General features: G+C 33.2%; 3 protein-coding genes across 8 annotated transcripts; 2 read left to right on the forward strand and 1 right to left on the reverse strand.

Moving 5' to 3' along the window:
- On the forward strand, window positions 1-6,809 carry LOC8265865 (meiosis-specific protein ASY3). 2 transcript variants are annotated; one of them, XM_015716823.3, is made up of 11 exons: window positions 1-567; window positions 1,276-1,353; window positions 1,790-3,373; window positions 3,484-3,610; window positions 4,154-4,279; window positions 4,392-4,455; window positions 4,578-4,727; window positions 4,814-4,872; window positions 5,632-5,766; window positions 6,161-6,361; window positions 6,469-6,809. In XM_015716823.3, the coding sequence occupies exons 2-10, from the start codon at window positions 1,321-1,323 to the stop codon at window positions 6,337-6,339; spliced, it is 2,457 nt and encodes an 818-aa protein (XP_015572309.2). In that variant the 5' UTR covers window positions 1-567; window positions 1,276-1,320; the 3' UTR covers window positions 6,340-6,361; window positions 6,469-6,809. The 2 variants fall into 2 exon arrangements, with proteins under 2 accessions (XP_015572309.2, XP_015572310.2); XM_015716824.3 differs by having other exon boundaries at window positions 5-567; window positions 6,161-6,252.
- A 2,298-nt stretch (window positions 6,810-9,107) lies between these two features.
- LOC8265863 (transcription factor PIF3) lies at window positions 9,108-13,775 on the forward strand. 5 transcript variants are annotated; one of them, XM_002515124.4, is made up of 8 exons: window positions 9,108-10,075; window positions 10,168-11,210; window positions 11,296-11,379; window positions 11,493-11,558; window positions 11,654-11,719; window positions 11,810-12,211; window positions 13,186-13,331; window positions 13,463-13,775. In XM_002515124.4, exons 2-7 carry the CDS (start codon window positions 10,182-10,184, stop codon window positions 13,210-13,212), a joined length of 1,674 nt encoding a protein of 557 aa, XP_002515170.2. In that variant the 5' UTR covers window positions 9,108-10,075; window positions 10,168-10,181; the 3' UTR covers window positions 13,213-13,331; window positions 13,463-13,775. The 5 variants fall into 5 exon arrangements, with proteins under 5 accessions (XP_002515170.2, XP_025012428.1, XP_025012429.1 ...); XM_025156660.2 differs by having other exon boundaries at window positions 9,110-10,075; window positions 10,163-11,210; XM_025156661.2 differs by having other exon boundaries at window positions 9,110-10,075; window positions 10,163-11,210; window positions 13,468-13,775.
- A 2,363-nt stretch (window positions 13,776-16,138) lies between these two features.
- On the reverse strand, window positions 16,139-19,273 carry LOC8265862 (charged multivesicular body protein 7). Its single transcript, XM_002515123.4, has 8 exons — window positions 18,934-19,273; window positions 18,749-18,808; window positions 18,520-18,687; window positions 18,239-18,421; window positions 17,699-17,829; window positions 17,065-17,233; window positions 16,727-16,856; window positions 16,139-16,605 (listed from the first exon to the last, which is right to left on the reverse strand). Exons 1-8 carry the CDS (start codon window positions 19,123-19,125, stop codon window positions 16,322-16,324), a joined length of 1,317 nt encoding a protein of 438 aa, XP_002515169.1. The 5' UTR covers window positions 19,126-19,273; the 3' UTR covers window positions 16,139-16,321.
- Window positions 19,274-20,939: the final 1,666 nt, after the last annotated feature.

Raw genomic sequence — 20,939 nt, forward strand, 5'->3', positions numbered from 1 at the left:
GATATTAATTTTAAGTTGTTGAATTAAATTAAATTTTTTAACTGAATTGACAAACAATAATTGAGGGGAAGTAATAAGAAACAGAATCAAAGCTTGAACTCTTGGCATTTTAGCCAGTTAAAACATTTTTTTTTTTTTTTCTTTTGAACAAAGCCATTTTTATACTTTTAAAGTTCGTAGGACGCAATAGGAAAAATTAGACTGAATTGACTATTTTTAAGAAATAATCTCTGTAAATGAGCCAAAAGATTAAAGTTTAAGCTAAATGTAGGGGGCAAATTGGCATTTTAGCCTTCTTGCTCTTATCATTATATATATATTGTTTTTTTGAAATAAGAAGAATTTCATCAAGGCGCAATCAATACATCAGAAAGTAATTTTGGCGCTCATTTCAAACTTGAGGACTAGCATAGAAACGCGATGCTCTAGCAGGACTACGAGCAATCGCATTTGCTTGTATCCTAGCAAAACACAATTGAAAAATTCCTTTCATTATATTTGCAACTTGGTGTTTTGAAGTTCTGTATAGAAGCTTAGAAAGAAAAACTCATAGACACCAAGTATCCTGTAAGTGATTTCTTTTAATTCCTATATCGTCGCTTTCGATTTTGATATTTGTTTCTTTTTCTTTTTTGCTATAATTTTTTTGAATATGATTTCCTTTTCAATGTACCGAGATCTAACCGCGTCATTGCATGTATTTTGAATCAACTCTCTCTTTGGTCAGATTGTGCGTTTCCGGTAACTGATTGGTGTGATTCAGAACCTAAAGTTATTTTACATTTTGGGGTTTTTTTTTTTTTTTAACTCAAGTATTGTGGTGAATCTAATGTTTTATGCATTTCAAGGTGAATTTGAAAAGTAGATTGCTGTAGCTATGAGGAATGTTGATTTAGCAAAGCAGATCTTTGTTATTAGGGTTAGGATGTTTGATTTTTCTTTTCTTTTTCTATGAAGTGATAATTTTTGGAGATTTATGTTAGTTTTATCTGCGTTCTAGAAGAATTAATTAATCTGTTTGGTTGGCGAGAAAACTGAGTCTAAGAAACCAAACTTCACAATCTCGTGCTATAAAATTGTCTAAGTTTTCAAAGCCAAACAAAAGATTACTCTCCCCACCAAACAAGTGGACTATATCAGAAGTACTATTTTTAAACTGTATAGATTTAGTAATTCATAGACGTCTCTCACTAAATAAAATTGAGCTTTCATTTCATTTTGGTTTGGATTATACGACCGTTTGAAGCTTCTTTGGATGATTTTTTGGGGTTACAGATTCTGCTGGAGTCCATTTCACAGCATCTTAGGTGAAAGTAAAAAATGGAGATAGATAGGCTACACAAATTACAAGATGTAAGTACTGAAAAATGCTTATTCTTATACTGTTCCAGCTTCTTAATTAATTTTATGAATTTAAATGTTTTAGTTCTTTTTAGTTATGCCCTTTATTGGCCTGTGGTGTACCCTTTAAGTGAATGTTTAAAAATATATTGGTGATGTAATCTGCTCTTAAACTTCTTTTTGATTTAAAGCTTTTTTCAAATGGCATACAAGCTGCATGTGGCTTTATGTATTCAGATTTGTTTTGAATTTCCAATTAAGTTTTATTTACCTCTGGAAGATTTGTAATAAAATATTCAGCTTTAAGATCTCAAGCAATTGGAAGAACAAAAAAGTTAACATGAGTCCATTTATTGAATTCGCAAACAAGCAATAGAATGCAACTGGAATTTAAGTTCGTAAACCTAGTAAAAGTAAATTTTTGATGCCATGTCAAAACATGTTTCAGGATCGAAGTGATTGTCGGAGTATAGGCAGCAATTATCAACCATCCAGTCAATCTAGAAAGATTTCAGTTGGAATTACCATAGACTCACTGGGGACTAAAAGATCTGGAGCTACAAAGAAAGAAGAGATTATTATATCAAATGCAGAAAGGGAAAATGATAACAAAGAAAATTCTCTTGAAGATAAAATGAAGGGAAAAGGTGTTGCAGAAGCTATTGAAGGAAAGCATACTGAAGCTCCAGAGAAGGTCACTTCCCCATGGATAACTACTAGATCCTTCTACCAAAACCCGCCAACTTCTGAGACTTTTGTTTTTGGGAAACAAACATCCAATTTACCAGCCACTAAAGGGAGAAGGAGCAAGCTTAGCAGACCACAGGACACTGCAATAGCACATTCAGTACAGTTATTGGAAAACCAGTTCGGTGATGGCAAGCAGAAGACTTTTAAAGGACTTATCTACAAAAGGAAGGGAAGTAACGACGGGAACTCGCAGAAGGCGGCGGATTTTACATTTGCAACAGCACAGGAAGTTCTTGTGTCTGATAAGGTAGCAACAGAGTCAGAAAGTAAAAGAGAAAATAGAAGAACTGAAACTTTGAGAATGAAACTATGGGAGATACTGGGAACTGTTTCTTCACCTAGAAGTCAGCCCTCTAATTCTCAGGCTCGTGATGAAGGTGCTAATAATTCAAAGCTGGAGAAATCACATCATCAAAATGGTGATGCAGTTATCAAGCCTATACAGAATTCGGATACCATTGAAACTGATTCTGAAAATCCTGATCATACAATGAAGAGACCAGCAACTCGTTCTTTGACCCAAAATATAGTTAAAAGCAAAGCACAACCAGTAAAGACTAAAACTGGCCCATCATCTAGTTACAGAAACAAACTTCCTGAGAAGAATATCTTCTCCTTTGAAGAAGGATTGCTTGGAAAAGGAGACGGTGCTGTCAATGGTGGTTCCTCAATGTCTGGAAGAAAGAAGGGTGGCAGAAAGACTTATGGCATTGAACCACATAAGATTCACTTCAGTGAGAAGAACAATGCAGATGGGATTCAGGGAGAACACTGTACGAGTGTAAATCCAACACCTGTTGAAAAAGCATCTTCATATAGTGATAGAAGGGAAAATATTCAAGGCTGTTCACCTCAAAGTAAGGGTGAGTATGTTGAACAAATAAATCGAACCCAAGGAGATACCCATCAATCTCCAAGGACAGATTCCCATTACTCAGCAGGAAAAAACAGGGTGGAGCGCCAGGGGGATGATAGTAGTCGAGCAGTACCAGAAAATAAGGATCAGCAAGAAGCTTTTGATCAACCATACTTAAAGAATTTTATGGATCCACAGGATGAATTCCAAAGTCCAACATTTAGAATAAGTACTCCTATGTTAAGCTCTTCCCCTAGCTCAACACCAAACTCTGACCAAACACCAAACACTGACCAATTAGAGCAGAAACTTTACAGCCCTTTACTGGCAGGTACAAGATTTAATCTGGGGAAGATTCGCAATTTTCGGACTATGAACAATTCAAAAGCAGATTGTCATACGCCAAATTCTAAAACTGAATCATCTGTATCCTTATTTATCTTAAAAGTATCAATATGACATGATGGTTTCTGTAGTGGTCTCCAAACTTGGAGCTGTGTTTCAATATGCGTTTGCATTTCCTTATTGAACTTCAGGACGATGAAATGGAGCTTAAAGATTCTCCACCCTCCAAACCATCACCTCTTAAGGGAAGAAAAGAAGTAGAAGATGGCCTTTCTAAATCATCATCTGAATATGAGGACTCTATGCGCTCTGAAGAAGGTTTGCTATTTATGAATGACTATGGTATTCTCATATGCTGAAACACTGTAGTTAAATTTAGACAATGCCTATTACTGCATAATTCATTGGAACACCAATTGTTATATAAATAGGTATTAAGTATGACTAATGATCAACAATACTGTTTTCTGTATGCTTTGCTTTTACCTTCTTGATAATGTGTTTATACTACACTCATATGTGCCTTCACAATCAAATGTAACCATACACTAGCAAAATTATACTGCCATGTTAATAGAATGATAATGGGTAGAATGCAATGTGTAGCTTCTGCTAGTACTATCTAAACTTTCCTTGTTCTATTAAGCTTACTTTTATTTATAGATAGTATGATGGAAAGCGTTGCTTATTCAGGAGATTATCAAGTAGCTTTAGTGATTGATTAGCTGTGACCAGAAAGCTTCAAATTTGGTTCAGGCATCACCATATATTGTTTTCATTCACCTTCTTATCTTCCCTATTTTCTGTATAACCTCCAAATGATGTTCTAATTTCTTAGAGTTATTTAACTTTCTTGAGCAGAGCATACAGAAATAGACGCCTTCACTCCAGAGAGATCCAATTCCGTGCTTTATTCTTCTAAAAGGCTCCGGAATCTCGAAGGCAAAAGTGTTAGCAATTTCAATTCCACCTTGCCATCTACAACAGGCACTACTTTTTAGCATATTTATAGTTTCTGCTTATTATTTCTGCTATCATTATTCTTGCCGTCATATTTGTTTTCTATATGTGTTCTTTTTTCTGTGCATGAAATTATTAGGCATTGGTGACAGTGACTGGAACCCAGAGCCTTCAGAACAAAAGCAAGAGAATGAAATTGAAAGGTTTGCTTTTCTATGCTTAAAATAAATTTAGGAACCTTCTTATTGGAGCTGAAGTATTATTCTACTATTATGTTTTGATTTCTGCTTGATAACTATTTTTTTCTGATGTAATGATGTTTCAGGGTCATCACATTATTTGCTTTGGCTTTAGAAAACTTTAAAAACAAAATGAAGGCAGCAATTAGAAAGAGATCCTCTGACATTTTGATATCTGTTTCTGAGGATATACATCTACAGCTGCAGAATGTTGTGTCACAAATCCAAACAGATGTGTACGTCTTTAAAACAGACAGATGTTTTCATTAAAGATGCCAATTTATCATTTGATGCTAATATTTTAATCATGGTGTTGTCTCAGTGGGGAGCTTACAAGCAATTGTAAATCAAAAAGAAAAGTGTTGGAGATGAAATTTCAAGGTAATGAATTTGTGTCAACTGGCCACTTTATTGAGCTTTCTGAATACGACTTAAATTAACTATCTTTTGGTTGTTATGATATCTAAAAATACCCCCACCCACAGAATCATTCATGTCTTGCTAAGCGTACCTTTTTGCACAAACCGTAAATCCTTCAAATCTCAGGTTCCAACCATTTGACAACATCACATTAACGCTTTGCAAAGTTGTTTCACAAAAATCTCTGGCAGTAGTTGTTAAATGATAGTTTTGCTTGAGTTTGAATTTCTAACCAATTATTTTCCGAAGTTTTATGCTTGCGTTGCAATCAAATCACCATTTGTGTAATGACAAAGTGTAGAACTAGCTTCAGAGAAAGAAACTTAAGTTCTTGTCTACCTCATGTATAAGGACGTCTTTAAACTCAGTAGAACTGTATATGAATGCTTGTTTGTATGAACGTAATTAATAACTCCTGCTATAACCACATTTGGACTGGCTGCAAAATTCACGGATTGAGGACTTTATACAATTTCTGATAATTTTTTGTCCATATTCTGATAGTTCCTGTACCAACGTATATCAGTTGCTTGTTTTACTACATAATATTAGTGAGTCAGCATCTGGTGGAAACATGTTTTCTTTCATCAGTATACTTTAGCTATATAAAAGGTTATATAGCTGTCATCATGTGCCAAAACCAATTTATTGCATCTGTGACTTCCTCTCATTCAATGATTGACATTCTGCCTTGTTATTGTTATCTTTTTCTCCACGCAGAGCAACAGGAAAAACTGAACTTGATACAAGATAAATTCAAACAAGATATTCATCAGCATCTCCAGGATTGTAAAAGCTCGGTGGAAGAGCTTGAAATGCACAATTTTGACTTGAAGGGAACTGTGAAAAAGCAAAGTATGGCAAGTTTTTATTTCACAAAATTAAATGTTGGTAGTGATAGATTGGCTTGCAAAATTTTTGTTCGGTATATAAATCATTTTGAGAATGAAACACATTGACAAAACTCTTATGGACTAACCATTTGAGCAGTGATATGCAAGTGACAGAACGGAGAGGAGCGTAAATATAATTTCCACCGTTGAAATACTAAAATCAGTTTATGTAGAACTCTTCCATCAATAGAAATTATTTTGGGCATAGGGGAGAGTATTTGGGGAATCTGTTAATTGATTTTATGGGTTTTTTATCCTAGGAAAATTTATTGATTTAATATGTTGTGGCCCCAAAGAACCAATGAACATGATATCACTTGCAGAAAACTCATTTTTAGCTTACATGATAATTGCAGAAGCATCACACAAGAAGCTTCTCATGAAAGTGGAAGAAGCAGTTGAAACACAGCTCAATGGGGCTGAAAGGAGAATAACAGCTGTTAACAAGGCAAGTTTCCTGCTTTTGTTTATGGGAAAAGAATCAAGGGCATCATTTCCTTACATATGGGCGTTATATGCACTTTTCTGTTTATAGTTGGCATTCATTGGTGTTACAGGTAAGGTTGAGATAGTGATCAGACACCTAGGATATATCTGTGTTAGCGTTTAATAATTGGAAGAAAGCTCATGTAACATGCTCTTTTATTTTCCATATTTGATGCAGTCAGCGAGGCAAAAAATGATCCAAATTGGACAAGTTATAGCCGAGTGTCTGAATGAAGGTAATCTAAGTTGACATAGTTGAACTGCTGGACAGCAAGATGGAACTTGGTCCAGATTTAGGTAGAAGAGGCCTTTTACTGCGCTATTCCATTAAATATTCACATTCTTTGGATAAGTCAAAAGTAGAGAGAAAGAATAGGTAGAGGTAGAGCATAGTAATTCGTGGGAGATTGACACTTAGAAGAGATGGGAAAGGGATCCGTTATCTGTATGTAATTACATAGTTTTAACCAGTTCTACTGAAAACACGGCCCAACAATATCATTATCGCGCTTCATATCATTTTGCTTCTTGCTTGTTGTAGTCATGGTTTATTATCAAATAGCCTTCCATTCATTTTCTTGTTCTCTGGAAAGAAAACAAATGCCTTTGAATACTTAAAAATATCCAATTTGGCAAGCTTTTTTATTTCCTCAAGAAAATAAGAGGTTGTCGCTAGCTGATTTTTGGAGTGAACTGTTGAAGATAAGGCACATTTTCTTTTTTAAAATGTTTTTTGAACAATAGATAAGGCACTGTTGGGTTGGCCCTTTTGTTCTTTCTGCAGGCAGTCACAATACTGATATAATAAATTACATGGAACCTTCACCTCCAAATATCTATGTTCATCCGAACACTAGCGGACTCACACGTGTTCCAACCTCCAAGTGTACCCTCTAAAAGAAGACTGAAGCTGGTTCTAGATTTTGTTTTCAGAAAGGCATATTTAGAAAATAAATATGCTTTGCATTCATTTTTCTTTTGAATAATAATAATATTAGTTTTGTGGTTTAAATAGAAGTTACCTAATTGGGAGTCTCAGTCACTAAATGTTTCCTTTTGTGTTTTCTATTCGCTTCTAAAACAGGAAGAAAAAGAAAAGCTAATCCAATAGAAGCTTTTTGGTTGGATTAGTTCATAGATGGTTGAAAGTATAATCAGGAGCTGGGCATGGTCTCTTAAGTTACACATCGTACACGGCAAATCAATGGAAGACGTAAAAATGTGACATATTGATTAGAACCATAGGGAGAAAATGGTCCATTTCTTTTTTAATAATGTTACAGATGTTACCCTAAAACTAAAGCATAGTTTCATTTTTTAATTTTTCTAAAAAAGACTAATTTAAGAGTACAAGTGGCATAGTTTTCTGTTTCAACTGGCAAACAAATCCTTATCTGTCATTTGGAATTCGAATGGCTGTGATTTTCTTTCGTGGACAAAGTAGGATGGGGGAAAGAAGCATTAAAGAAAAGGTACAGACAGAAAGACAGAGAAGCACGTGAACCATCACGCATATGCACGTGAATTGCACGCTTTTGCACTATCCTCTTCTGTAATAGAGGAAAACGTGGACGTGATGTTTCAGACTGGAATAACCAAAATTCAACTGGATGTTGGGAGGTGATGGGGCCCACATCCCAAAATCCATAATTGGGCATAACATCCACGTGGACTATGCTCAAAAAATTCTTCGAGTGGGCACATCTAAGGTAATGGTGTTTCAAATGGAGTCATTTTCATATATGTATCTTTGCTTAGGTTTGAACAGGTGATGAATTGAATTGAAAGTGATTTCTCTTTTATCAATCAACCTTTAAATGAAGCCTCATTTGCTTTTCTATCCAGATCAAGATATGAGAATAACTGGGAGCTCTGTTCTTTTCTCCTTTTCATTTTTATTTATTTATTTTGTTATTATTCGTGTCGTGCATCTTTTGATTTGCTTTTAGGAGAGTTATATTTTATAATTAATATGATGTTACTCATAAATTGTTCTTTTATTGTTATTTTTTAGTCTAGTGAAATTGACTCTTAACACCCATTTTTAAAGGGATTTATTTTAGACTTAATTGTCAAAAGAATTTCAATATAGTCTAATTTTTAAATTTTTAATTTTATTATATTTAATATTAAGTTTTCCTCAAATTTTTTTGATGTGACATAAATTTTAATGATAAAAAATTTAAGTTAATATTAGAATTTTTTACTCATTCTATCATTAAAATATTATCGTTTAAGCATATAAAATTATTATTTTTACTGTATTTTAAAGTATCATTAATTCTATGTAAATAGATGACAATATTTTAGTAATGAAAGTATCGACTTAGTCTCTTCTACTTTTTTTATTATCGCATAATTCACATTTTTTTGACAATTAAATTTTTATTTTACCACTAAATTTAAATATTAAATATATTTTTAAAACATTTAATCATCTGAATAGTCTTTCTATAAAATAGATAATAAATCACCGTATTTAAAAGAAAAACTCCAAACCCCAATTCTCAATATAAACGCCTAATCACCAATCTAAAGTTGGTGGTTATCATTTCATATGCTTAATAATTTAATTTCCTATTACATAATTCTTACATATATAGAAGAAAGAGAGCATAAATTCCTCCCAACTACCACATACTAATTATTTCTTACCAAAAAGAGTTTTTAAAGTGGTTAGCAATTATGTAAACTGAAGGAACTTAGTTGAATTCTGAACGAAAGTTTTCTAAAAACAATTATATTGTTGCATAATATATATAAAAGGAGAAATGAAGTTTGGATACGAAAGAAAAGACTGCATATTCTGCAAATTAATTTGTCATGTTAAAGCAATAATTGCGGTAATAGGAACAACCAAAACTTTATATACGGTTTAATAGAAAAAATCTTCATCATTATTATTAATTTTCTTAATCATCCTTGATAACAAAAATCTTGATCACAATCTTCTTCTCGGAGATGATGACATTTGAATTTGATGGAGTCGGGTATTATTGTACAGTCCCGACCATGTGAACAGAAATTGATGGGTCCTAATCTCATGAGATAATTAATGGCCTGCCTAAACTAAAAAGTTGGCAAGTATTTATTTGTTGAACAAAGTAAGCAAACAAATTTATTACTAAGATACTCATAAAAAAGAAAAAAGAAAGAAAGAAAGAAAGAAAGAAAGAAGAAGATTATTAGTAAGATATGTATCTTCTCTGTTACGTGGGTCCAACCACAAGTCGTGGAGTATTGACACCCTACCCTCCCTGATATGGTGGATTAGCAGCAGACGTGCTTAATTTTTGTACACACCTTTTTGTGAATGATAGAATCTCACATCTGCAAACCGAGGAATCTTTTTTTCTCATATGTCATTTCATGGCTTCTGTTTCTGTTAGAGAATTGAAATCATGATTTTGATGTTTTCTTGGTAGCATTCTGCACTCACAATTCGTAAATTTTGAATGATTCGAGTGGTTGAGGTTGGACCAGCTCAGGTTGCTTTGTCCTTGTTAAGTAGGCCCTACCTTTTTTTTTTTTTCTTTTTTGGCCCATGAAATTTTTCATCCTTTCGGTTAATATATCTTGGGAAATCCTATCAGGATTTTCTTCATCATCTTTTTCTTGCCTTTCATCTTTGTTGTTTTCCTCTTCATATTACCTTCTTTATAAAGGGTGTGGTATAGGCATCCCTGTTTGCAGATGGTTTATTGAGAAACTATTGCGACAGGAGAAACACCTGAACTAAATTTAACCCGTTTCAGGATAACCCAATTGGCCAATTTAACTTCCATGTATGTTTTATATTTACGTTAAGTCTTTTACATTGGCAAGTGTTTCTACATGTTTGAGTTGCTTTTGACAATAGCATTTCTGTGCAGGGCAGCTTCTGATGAGTTTATGGAACTTGTATGGGAAAATGGTCAGATTCTTACGCGTGGAAGGTCTACTAGTCCGTCCTGCATTAGTTACTCTTCTCAGAATCCCAAACCAAAAGTTAACACCATCGGAGAAGATATCTATCCTCGAAAAAGACCAAGATTAGGAGCTATGAATTCTGTGTTGGGTCTCTCAAGTCGTCAAGAATTTGCAAAGAGTGAGCGTTTGTTACAAGATCACCATTCTGAATTCAGCAAGTTTACGGAATCAAGCAAAAATAGTGCAAGTGATAAAAAGATCATCGAACCCCGAATTCTTCCGGTGTGTCAAGGCGATAATTCGACGGCAGGGAATGCTTCTGTAGGCGAAATTCCTCAACTTAGACAAGCAAGCAATGATCAGCTACAAAATCAGTCTTCCTTGCAGCAATGCCAAGTTTCAGCTTTTTTTAGTAGATCAACTATGGACGGGAGCCAAAGTCCGTCCATGGGTGAATTCCCCTACTCGAATTCAAAGCAGTTCAAATCATCAGGACCTGTTAAATACTTAGGGTTAAGGAACTTCTCCCTCTTCTTGCCTGGAGTGGTACCCCCCAAAGCTAATGACCAGCACCAAAGCGCAACATGTTCAGCAGGCGATCCAAGTTCATCAAGAGTTCAGGAGTTGGAAATCAACAAGCAGAAATCTGCTGCAGCTCTAGTTGACCCAGTAACCGGTTCAGAAAATGCTAAAAAATCCTATAAATGTCCAGATCAAGTGGCCACTGAGCTGGATCAAGCTCGACATATCACTGTTTCTGCTAAAGAGTCACTTCCTGATGAGCAATCGGAAGCTCCTATCAGTAGAAATGACTCTAAGAGTAAGCGAATTCCTGATCCAACCTCAAGCCTAGAAGCAAATACGTTTAGAAGAAAACCTAATGCAGAAAAATATATAGATCAACTGGCTGCAGCTACTTCGATATGTTCACGTCGAGCTTCAAACGATCTAACTCATTCTTCTTTAAAGAGGACAAATGCCCATCTAAAGGAGATGGCATCTCCAAGTGAAGTACGTACAAGAATATCTAAAACTCTCCTTCACTAGTTTTCAGATTCTATAATGTTAAGGAAGGATGTTCATGTGTGCTATACAGAATGCTGATGAGGAAGAGGAAATACCAAAATCAACCAGTACCAAGAAAAAACGAATCCCACAAGTTCATAGTCTGTCTGAAAGGGTGAGTTTACGCCATTTTTGGCTATTATAAAATATCAACCCACTGAATAAAAAGAAAAACAGATCTGGCAAGAAATCTAATTCAGCTTTTATATATCCCTCATGTTTAAACAGAAAAGAAGGGATAAGATCAACAAGAAGATGCGTGCATTACAAGCTCTCATACCTAATTCCGACAAGGTATACTACTTGTATATAATTGTAACTAAATGCAATCAAAACAAGTCTTGTTTCTGTTGTTCCTTCATTGCTAAATTTTGCTTATGGTTTTTTAGGTGGATAAAGCTTCAATGCTTGATAAGGCAATTGAGTATCTAAAGACCCTTCAGCTTCAACTGCAGGTATTCCAGATATAAATATACAATCTTTTTCTTTTTTATGGTACGCGATGAATTATTGGTAATAAACTGGTGAAATTTATCTTTATGCAGATGATGTCAATGAGAGGCAGCTGTTATATGCCACCAATGATGATACCAACTGCATTGCAACAAATACAAGCACCGTATTTATCTCATTTCTCCCCCATGATGGGTATGAGAATGCCTATGAGTCCATCGCTGTTCTCAAATTCAGCTATCCTTGGGCTTGCAGCAGGTCAAATGCAACCTATGGCGCCAATGACATCACAAACACCGTTCGTTCCTTTGGTTGGAGGGTCTTCTATGCAATCAACTTCTACAGTAACTCCTTTCTGTGGTGCGGCTGCCGCCATGCCAGTTAAACCTATTGGTTTAGCCGATCCCTTTTCTAATTTAAAAGAAGCAGTCCAAAATATTAACTCAGATATGACAGGCAACGTTGTAAACTCACAGTATGAAGAATCATTTCAGGTTTGTGAAGTGCATTATCTTTCCATATTTTCGTTTCTCTTTGATACTTAATTAGATAAGACATAAATAAAATATGGTGTCAGTGAATAAATCTACTTAAAAAGAAGAAGGTTTTACGGTATACATGAATTATTGATATAGTAATACATGCATTATTTATTTATTAATTATTATATTTATATTTATTAATTTTAGATTATAAATACTTAAAGGTAATAGATAATTTAATCAATATAAATATTATCTTTAATAAAAAATATTATTCATTCATCGATATCTTATTTAGCTTGTGCACAAGTAATGCCATAAACTAAGTTTAACTAAAAATTTCTTGAAAGGCCTAATGAAAAATAATCCTTTTAACATATGATAGTCATAAATTTAACATTTATATATAGTTATTTAAAATACTAAAATAAAAGAAAATAAGTTGAAATTTCTCTAGACTAAAATATAAAATAAAGGAAGAAAATAACATATAAGTAATTAATTTCCTTTATTATAAAAATTTGAGACTCTTTTTGAAATTTATACTTGTGATTATGATTAGATTAACACTAGATTTACAAATTAATATATGATGTGGAATAAGGTTGTTTGGTATTTGTATTGATATGCAAAATTCTCATTATTTGTCATATTATTTATACTTTTTTTTAATATGTTGAAGCATCAATAAAACAATTTTTCCTTGAAAAAATAATAATGTCAATGAATATAATAGAAATAGGACTTGATGGAGAAAAAATTAGAAAAATGAAAGAAAATACAAAATACATTGGTGTTTAAAAAAGAAAGATCCAAGATTTTATAAGTCTTACAAAAGTTGTCATTTTTATTTACCTTGATATTAGCTATGATATATGATACTTGACTTGTTAATAAAAAGAAGAAAAAAGAAAAGCAAATAAACAAAATGAGCTTAGGACATCATCATGATACTAAATAACTTCTGCTTGGTTGCATTTGTTCAGGCTACAGGACGAAGTTGCCATCATTAAAAACTTTGCTCCAAAAACGACGAATCTTATCCTATTTATCAACAGAACTGCAAGCGGAATCTTATGTGAAGGAAAGACAGACTTACTGCTTCGTGTGTGCATTACCCAACTATCTGTAGGTATATTTTCATTTTTTTTTTTGCTGTCTTCTTCTACTTATGGTATTTCAAAAGTAAAATGAGCAAGAAAATATGAAAAAACAGGATAAACGAAAAAAAAAAGATTCACTTTATATCCCTAATTTGTGCAGTGCAGTTGACTGTTCTCTTCCGGGACCAACTATGAAATGGGTTCTGGCGCATATAGCTAGTGAGCTTTGGCCTGATTCTACCAAGCAAAGCATCTCAGGTTATTCTGAAACCAAAAGAGAAATTGGGCAATCTTTTACTTGTCGACATGAGGGTTTCTTGGCAAAGTATCCACCTGATCAGCTGCTTTCCATCTGATATGGAAAACTAAAAAGTTTCCAAGTGCTAGTCATATACTTCCACCGTCCTACTTGTAACAATATGTGAGACACAAACTTAAGATGCTTCAATGAAAGTGTTTCTTGGCTTCGCAGACTTTAATTTTTACCAACAAAAAACAAAGCACTGGTCTGCCATTTGCACTGCAATTTTCTTTTTCTTTGCATGTCTTGGCGCCATTACTACGTGTAGATTAAATCAGCATCTGTAACATTCTGCGGTACTGCTTTTAAATTCACAATATTATTTTGACAAGAAAAAAAGAGAAAAAGGCAACTGACGCCAAATCGAACAGTTTTTCTTTTTTCAGTAAGAGTTGCTGGGAAATTGTCAAAAGAATCAAATGAGAGCATAGATGACCTTACACAAATGTTAACTATTTCAAAGCGAATCGGTCCTTTGCTATGTAACTTTTCCTTCGCTTGTCTATTTCCGGTGGTCAGAAATCAGGTTTGTGCGGATTGTTTTTCGGGGTGTGCATGCGCAGACAAGCAAGATTCTGAAAATAGGAGGAATAAAATTTGGGTCCGCAGGCATCCTTGCATGAAGATACACGTGCTTCAAGGACCCCTCTCCACCAACCACCAAAGATTAAGTATTACTATTCCATCATCAAAACAAGATAAATCCTCACATGTTGAAGCCAACAGCAAAAGATGCAGAATTCCTCTCTCCCCCCACTTTTTTCTTTTTTCTTTTATTTGCTTAAAGTATGAAATTGGCTATTAATAAGTTTCTCTCTTTAATTCGTCTATTTATTAAGTGCTCTAGTTTAGGGTTTATGGATGGGCGACCTTTGGTGTCTTCGGCCACTCAAGAAGAGCCCCAATTTCCTTGTTCTTCTGTATATATATGCTCTAGGCTTTAGTTTTTCTATTGTAGTGGATCCTTTAATAATTAATATATGGCTTAAAAATTAGTAAATGTTAGAAAAATTAACTTATTAAATTTATAATGATATAAAATTTAAATAGTTACTGACTATTATACTCAAAACATATAACAATGAATTTATATTATAATTAAATATATAATTTTCAATTCAGCATGTGATTGCAAAAAAAAGAAAACACAACTGACCATTTATATTCAATATTTAGTACATAAATAATCTATTAGTTAGTAGATTTTCGAGGAACATTGTTCCTCTTAAGATAATTAAACTTAATAAATTAACAATTTTAATATTTAATAATAAACTATCTATTTATCATATATATATATATATATAAATTTATGAGACTTAAATTTTTTTTAACACGTGTGTTTAACTTTTGACAAGTAAAATTTTGATTTTGATATGTGTACTATTTTTGACACATAGGATTTAAGCTTACATGTTATTTTATAATTTTTTATATTAATTTATTAATTGATAAGTTATATTCATAATTAAACACTGACTCTTATTCTAAAAAATAATATATTAATTATATTTTAATATTATATTAATTAATAAATAGTTCCCTAATCAGATAATGATACTAATTTTATTCTAAAAATTATTATATTAATTATATTTTAATATTATTTTAACTACTAAATTAATTTTTAATCCTAAAATTTAACATCTTAAGTTATATTTTTAATATTATATTTAATAATAAATTAATTTTTTAATTATATAATAAATTTTTAATTTCAAAAATAGTAATATCAATTATAGTATTAAGTGATATAATACTAAAATTAATTAATAAATAAGTTTATATTATTGCATTAATAAAATTTTAAAAAATTAAGAAGGATATTTGAAAATGGTTAATTTATTATTATTTTTTAAAATATTAAATATTTTATTAAATTATATCTATCAACTTAACTTTATAATCGTGTAACGCACGATTAAACCATTAGTACATATTAATTATAAGAGGCTCAACTGTTATATATATACTCTAAAATAATATTTAATATTTTTTAATATCAATAATTTGTGTAATAGAGAATCGAGACATAGGCACTTGAATTTGCCCTTATTTATCTCGATATCAACACTGTAGGAAGGTCTATGGTCTTTTTTGCCATGGTGGGTTTCTATTGCTAATTTGAGTTCTACAGATGATAGGAAATCCTACGGTTCCATTAAAGATTGTGTGCTTTGGTGGGTTATTTTTGAAAACCTCCCTTCTATGATCTCTTGCTGGTGGTGCTGAATCTCACAGTAACTTTGAGCAAACCGCTGGAATGGAGTGGGTAGATCAAGGGTATGTTTATGTTTTGTAGGCCTGCAGGCCGAATCTCTTTCATGCCTTGAACATCGTAATGATGTTCTTTTGAGCTAGAAGCCCTTTAGTTTAAGCCCTGTTAGAGGGTCACAATTTGATGAACCTTAGGATCCGATGCAGACGCTTATTCCTCCTATTACCATTACTATTACTCTTACCATTGCCATTAGTATTGCCATTGTAATTGTCATTGTTATTTCAATTAAAAAAAAAAAAAAAGTTAAATTCAAATTATTGAAAGCTAACATTCTCATATAAAAACACTTGGTAACATCCATACACATAATTTTCCATTTACCCAAAAATACAACAGAAAGAGAATCATTTATATGCACATTTAAATCACACACAAGACTGCATGAGAAAACTTTACGTCATAATAACATTCCAGCATGAAAAAACGTATGATTTCAACTATGCTGCCTCAAGTGTGAGATTTTTGGAGTCATTGGTTCTCGTTGCCTCGAGAGGAACCTGATCTGTGCAATCACCAGGTAAAGCATCCTGAAGTTTAAGATTTGACAAAGCATCACTTAGTGAGTCAGTCGACACCGAATTATCTGTTTCTCCTGATGTGCTGCTCATTCCAATTCTTGGAACTGGAGATTGAAGGTCTACAGTTCCTACTTCCATCTCTAATTTCTTAAACTCTTCCTCAATATCTTCATCCTCGATAACAGTGTATGATGGAGTTGATTCTGCAATTGAATGGATCAAATAATACACATACAAAGCATTGATGCCAAATTCCCAGCTGGATCAGCTAGAACTTATCATAATTATTTCAACAGAAATAGAGAGAGGAGAGAGAGAGAGTACCCAGCGCCTTCTCTACTTGCTTTTGTGAATCAATATTCTCCTCAAGTTCTTCCAAACAGAGATCAACCTCTTCCACAGTTATCTTATTTTGCTTCATTGCTTGAGCTCCAATTTGGATGGCCTCAGTTACCTGGCATGATAAGAATCAATAGGCATAACTAAGTTCTGTTTTTCTGCAGTCAAAGAGTTTTAAAAATTGGTCTATCAATTTACAGACTGAACATAAGCATCATCTAACGATGACTATAATTATCAACCTAAAATTGCTCAACTGTGTTAAAACAATTAAAGTAGCAGATGAAGCTTCTCTCAGAGTACCTTGTGAATGCAACAATTACCTTCTTTGTAGATTCAGCATCGGCAATAATATTAAGAACTTCCTCTACTCGGTTAAAAAGCGAAGTGCATTTTTCTCTACTATCTGAGGCCAGCTTCATATCCCTAGCATGCCTTAGGGCCATTTTCTTGTTTCCAGATTTCAGATAAGCTAATGCTGAATTTCTTGACCTGCGCAAAGCATTAAACAAACCTTGAAATAAGGAACATGTTTTTCGACCTGTATAAGAATGACATTATATGCACCTCTATGAGAACTGGGCAATAAAGAACCAATGTCGCTTGAATTAATCACACTTATCGTGTGCGAGCACACTCAGACAGACACGCACATAAGCTCATTATGTGTGTGCGCGGTGTGTGCGATCACTGACCGGTGAACCCTCTTTCAAATCATCTGTGATTAACAAAAAATGTTGTCACATTTTCCAACAGCTGGCATAATGCTGGGTATCTCATAGGGCCCAGTCAAAGGAAAGACTAGTGTAATGCACACATATGGAGGTTTTGGTAGAGTAAATTTGAATATTTGATGCTGGCCAACTTCATGATTTTAAGATTTGAGTTGAATAACTACATTTGGGTTTCAACCTGCAAGCAAGATAGTATCAGCATATAAAGGGTGATGGGAGTTACAATTCATAACGCTGGTCAATGACGTCAATTTGTTGCTGAAGCTTTTCTGCGGTCCATATCAAGTGCAGGACATCAAAATCCAAGCTTGAAATGGCAGGTACTAGTGCAGACGAAAGGGAAACTTTAATGCCCTATAAGCACATAATTTAATTAATTGATATGCAATACTGCAATAAGATCAAAATATGGCAATAAATATTCACCATAGACCCAGTGGTGTCTATATCATAGTGAACGCAATTAAGGGGGTCAAACCATAAACACCCAACCCACCCGTGCTTCTTGACTAAGATTATCCTTCAGCAGAGTAAGAGAACCTAGCGACTTCTGCATTTACATAAAACTGGGAACTTACTTTGGTTTCTGGAATTGCAAGAGATATTATTTATTTGTTTGTATATAGCACAATTAACTGAGATAAATATCAACAAGTTTCTAATTCCCTCTACATTATTCATGCTAATAAAAAAACAATAAGAGTCCCTTGGACAGTGATACCATTACCCAGAATATATCTGAAGAAAGAAGCATACTGTATACCTCTACAAATTCCTTTTTACAAACAGAGAGATACTGTGCTTTCCCAACTCCAGAAAAGTAACTCAAGACTACAGATGCTTCATTTGGTCCTCCACACATGTCCTGAAACTTCCTCATAGTAACAACACATGATGTCGTCCAATGATTTTCAGATAAAAGTTTAATAACTTGATCAGCTTTTTCCTACATAAAAAAATAATAAATTCAAGAAACAGATAATAGCTACTTCATTTGACATTTGCAAGAAAATGTTGAACTGCACTCATGAATCATGACTATACCTTCAATAATGGTGTAAGAATGAGATTATCTTCCAGTAGTAGATCGGGGGTTGTGGTCGATCTAATCACCAAGTTTGTTACTTTTCTATATAACTGAGAGAATCGCCCACTCGTAGCATCCACAACATCCACATTTCGTATAATATCACCTTCAGTGTACATTAGAAACTAAAACAATAATAATACATATACATTGGCTTGAGTTAAATGCAATTGCAAAGAAGCTCACCAGTACATGGTCAAGACATAAAGGGGTCAATCCTCCTCGATTAAACCACTCATTCTTTACCTTCACATTAAAATAAATAAATAAAATTATTAAATAATATAACTGAAAATTAAACAAATAGACAAAACACTTTTTGATGAGTTTAATTAAATAAAGAAGAAGGAAAGTGTGTGTGAAACTTAAACCTGACAAGGACGAATAGTGAAGAGGCCCAAATGCCGTGCAATTTTGAGAATCAAATTCCTCCAAAATTGGTATTTAGGTTCCCAATCTGATCTTTGCCCACTAAATGCTTTGAATCTGGCTGTGGCTATCACTTCCTCGTTCCAATCAGAGACTTCTTTGCATATGAATTCCATCACCATGCTGGAATCCATTTCTGGTGATTATTTGCTGTGGGATTTGAACTGGAATTCCCGCCACTCTCAAATTAGGTTTTTTCGACTTTCGGAATTGAAATTCATTAATTCATAACTCCGGGATATGTTTTCCGCATAATTGGCGGATGCTAACGCCGACAGACGTGGAGATGGGAGAATTAAGTCCAACTCTTACTGCTCAATTCGGAGCCCAGCCACTCAGAAAACAGGCCCAATACTTTGAGCCCAACTATATGAATTAAAATCCGAAAATTAAAAGGAAAAATAATAAATTTTACAGTTTTTAAAATAATACAGTTTTTAAATTAATTTTCAAAAATATGATTTTTAAAACAATCAGATTTAAAAAAAATCACATAATAATTTTAAAAATAAATAAATTTTAAAAAATAATATTTTCAAGAAATAAATTTACATAGTAAAAATAATAATTTTTATTGATTTTAAAGTATCTCTGAAAAATTTTCAAATAATGCTCCATTTATAAATCACCTCTATTTTATATACCACAATTTTTTATCAAAAAAGAAATTATAATTCTACCAATTTATGTTATGAAAATAACATAAAATCGACATATTACAAATAATAATAATATACTCGTGACTTCATTAATAATAAAAGAAATTCAGACATTATGAGAGTGTAAGTTCCAAAATTAAGCCAGAATTTATTTAATAAATATAATTTAATTTAATTAGAGAATAATAAAGAATTTATAAAGCTTACATGTGATAGTAATATATGTTCAAGGACAAGAAGCTTCGAAGCCCAAAAAGAGCTTTGAATCTTCTGTATGTGGAAGCTCCACAGGAAGCTGAAGAAGTGAACTCGTCAAGGAAGTAGAATAAAGTGGGATCCTCGGAAACTGCAGCTGAAACTAAAGATTGCCCCAGGTTGAGCATGAATGAAATCTCGGGCTACTGCAGAGCAGTCTCCTTTTATGGACATCAGACCACCTCGAATTTGTTTTAACTTTGGATAATATTTAGACAAGAGGTGCTGAAGGAATGTGGAACTGTTCTGACATGTTAGCCAAGTTAAAATTGGCTATAATAAAACAGCTTCATTGTCTTTCTCAATTGTATAGTACTGCAATCAGTTATTGTAAGATTAACAGCTAATTTTATGATCTGGGTTCCACCAATTTGTAGGTGAACATGGCTCTCCTTGAGGTTTATGAGGCTATATTCAAAGATTCTCGCTTTCCCCTCTCTCCTGTGACTGGCTAGTGGCTGCTTAGTTCACATCAATGAGTTAACCTAAAATGGGATTTTCTTTGTTTATCATTTCTGTGGTTTTTTCATTTTTTTCAGCCTTTACATTTTGGAGTCAATACTCAAAATGAGAATTAATGAGAAAAAAGCAATGTGCCCGTTCCCTGGACCTTAGATATTTCGTTCAAAGGCTGGAGCAAATTAATTGTGATCATATGGTTGCAATGGTAAGTGCATTATTGTTTCATTATTGAATAATACTGCACATGAAGTAACAGCATTTAGATGGAAAGGTTCTTTGACATAATATCAGAACTTCAAATCCAATGAACATTCGAGTGTGGTAAAAGTAAAAAGTTATTTTGAGCCTTCGCCTAGTAGTTTAAACTTTTGGATAGAATAATTATTTTATTTGACAACACATACATGCATTTGTTCCTCAGATATACAAACACTAATGGTTTAAATGTTAGAGTAAATGAATTAGAAATCTTATGTTCCGAAGTACATAATCATGTTATCTGACATGTAAAATATTTGAAACTATAGTTCTTATGTATATGCCTCAAACTGCAAGTTTAATGCAAAAATGAA

Source organism: Ricinus communis, chromosome 1 (assembly GCF_019578655.1).
Source record: "Ricinus communis isolate WT05 ecotype wild-type chromosome 1, ASM1957865v1, whole genome shotgun sequence".
NCBI lineage: Eukaryota > Viridiplantae > Streptophyta > Magnoliopsida > Malpighiales > Euphorbiaceae > Ricinus > Ricinus communis.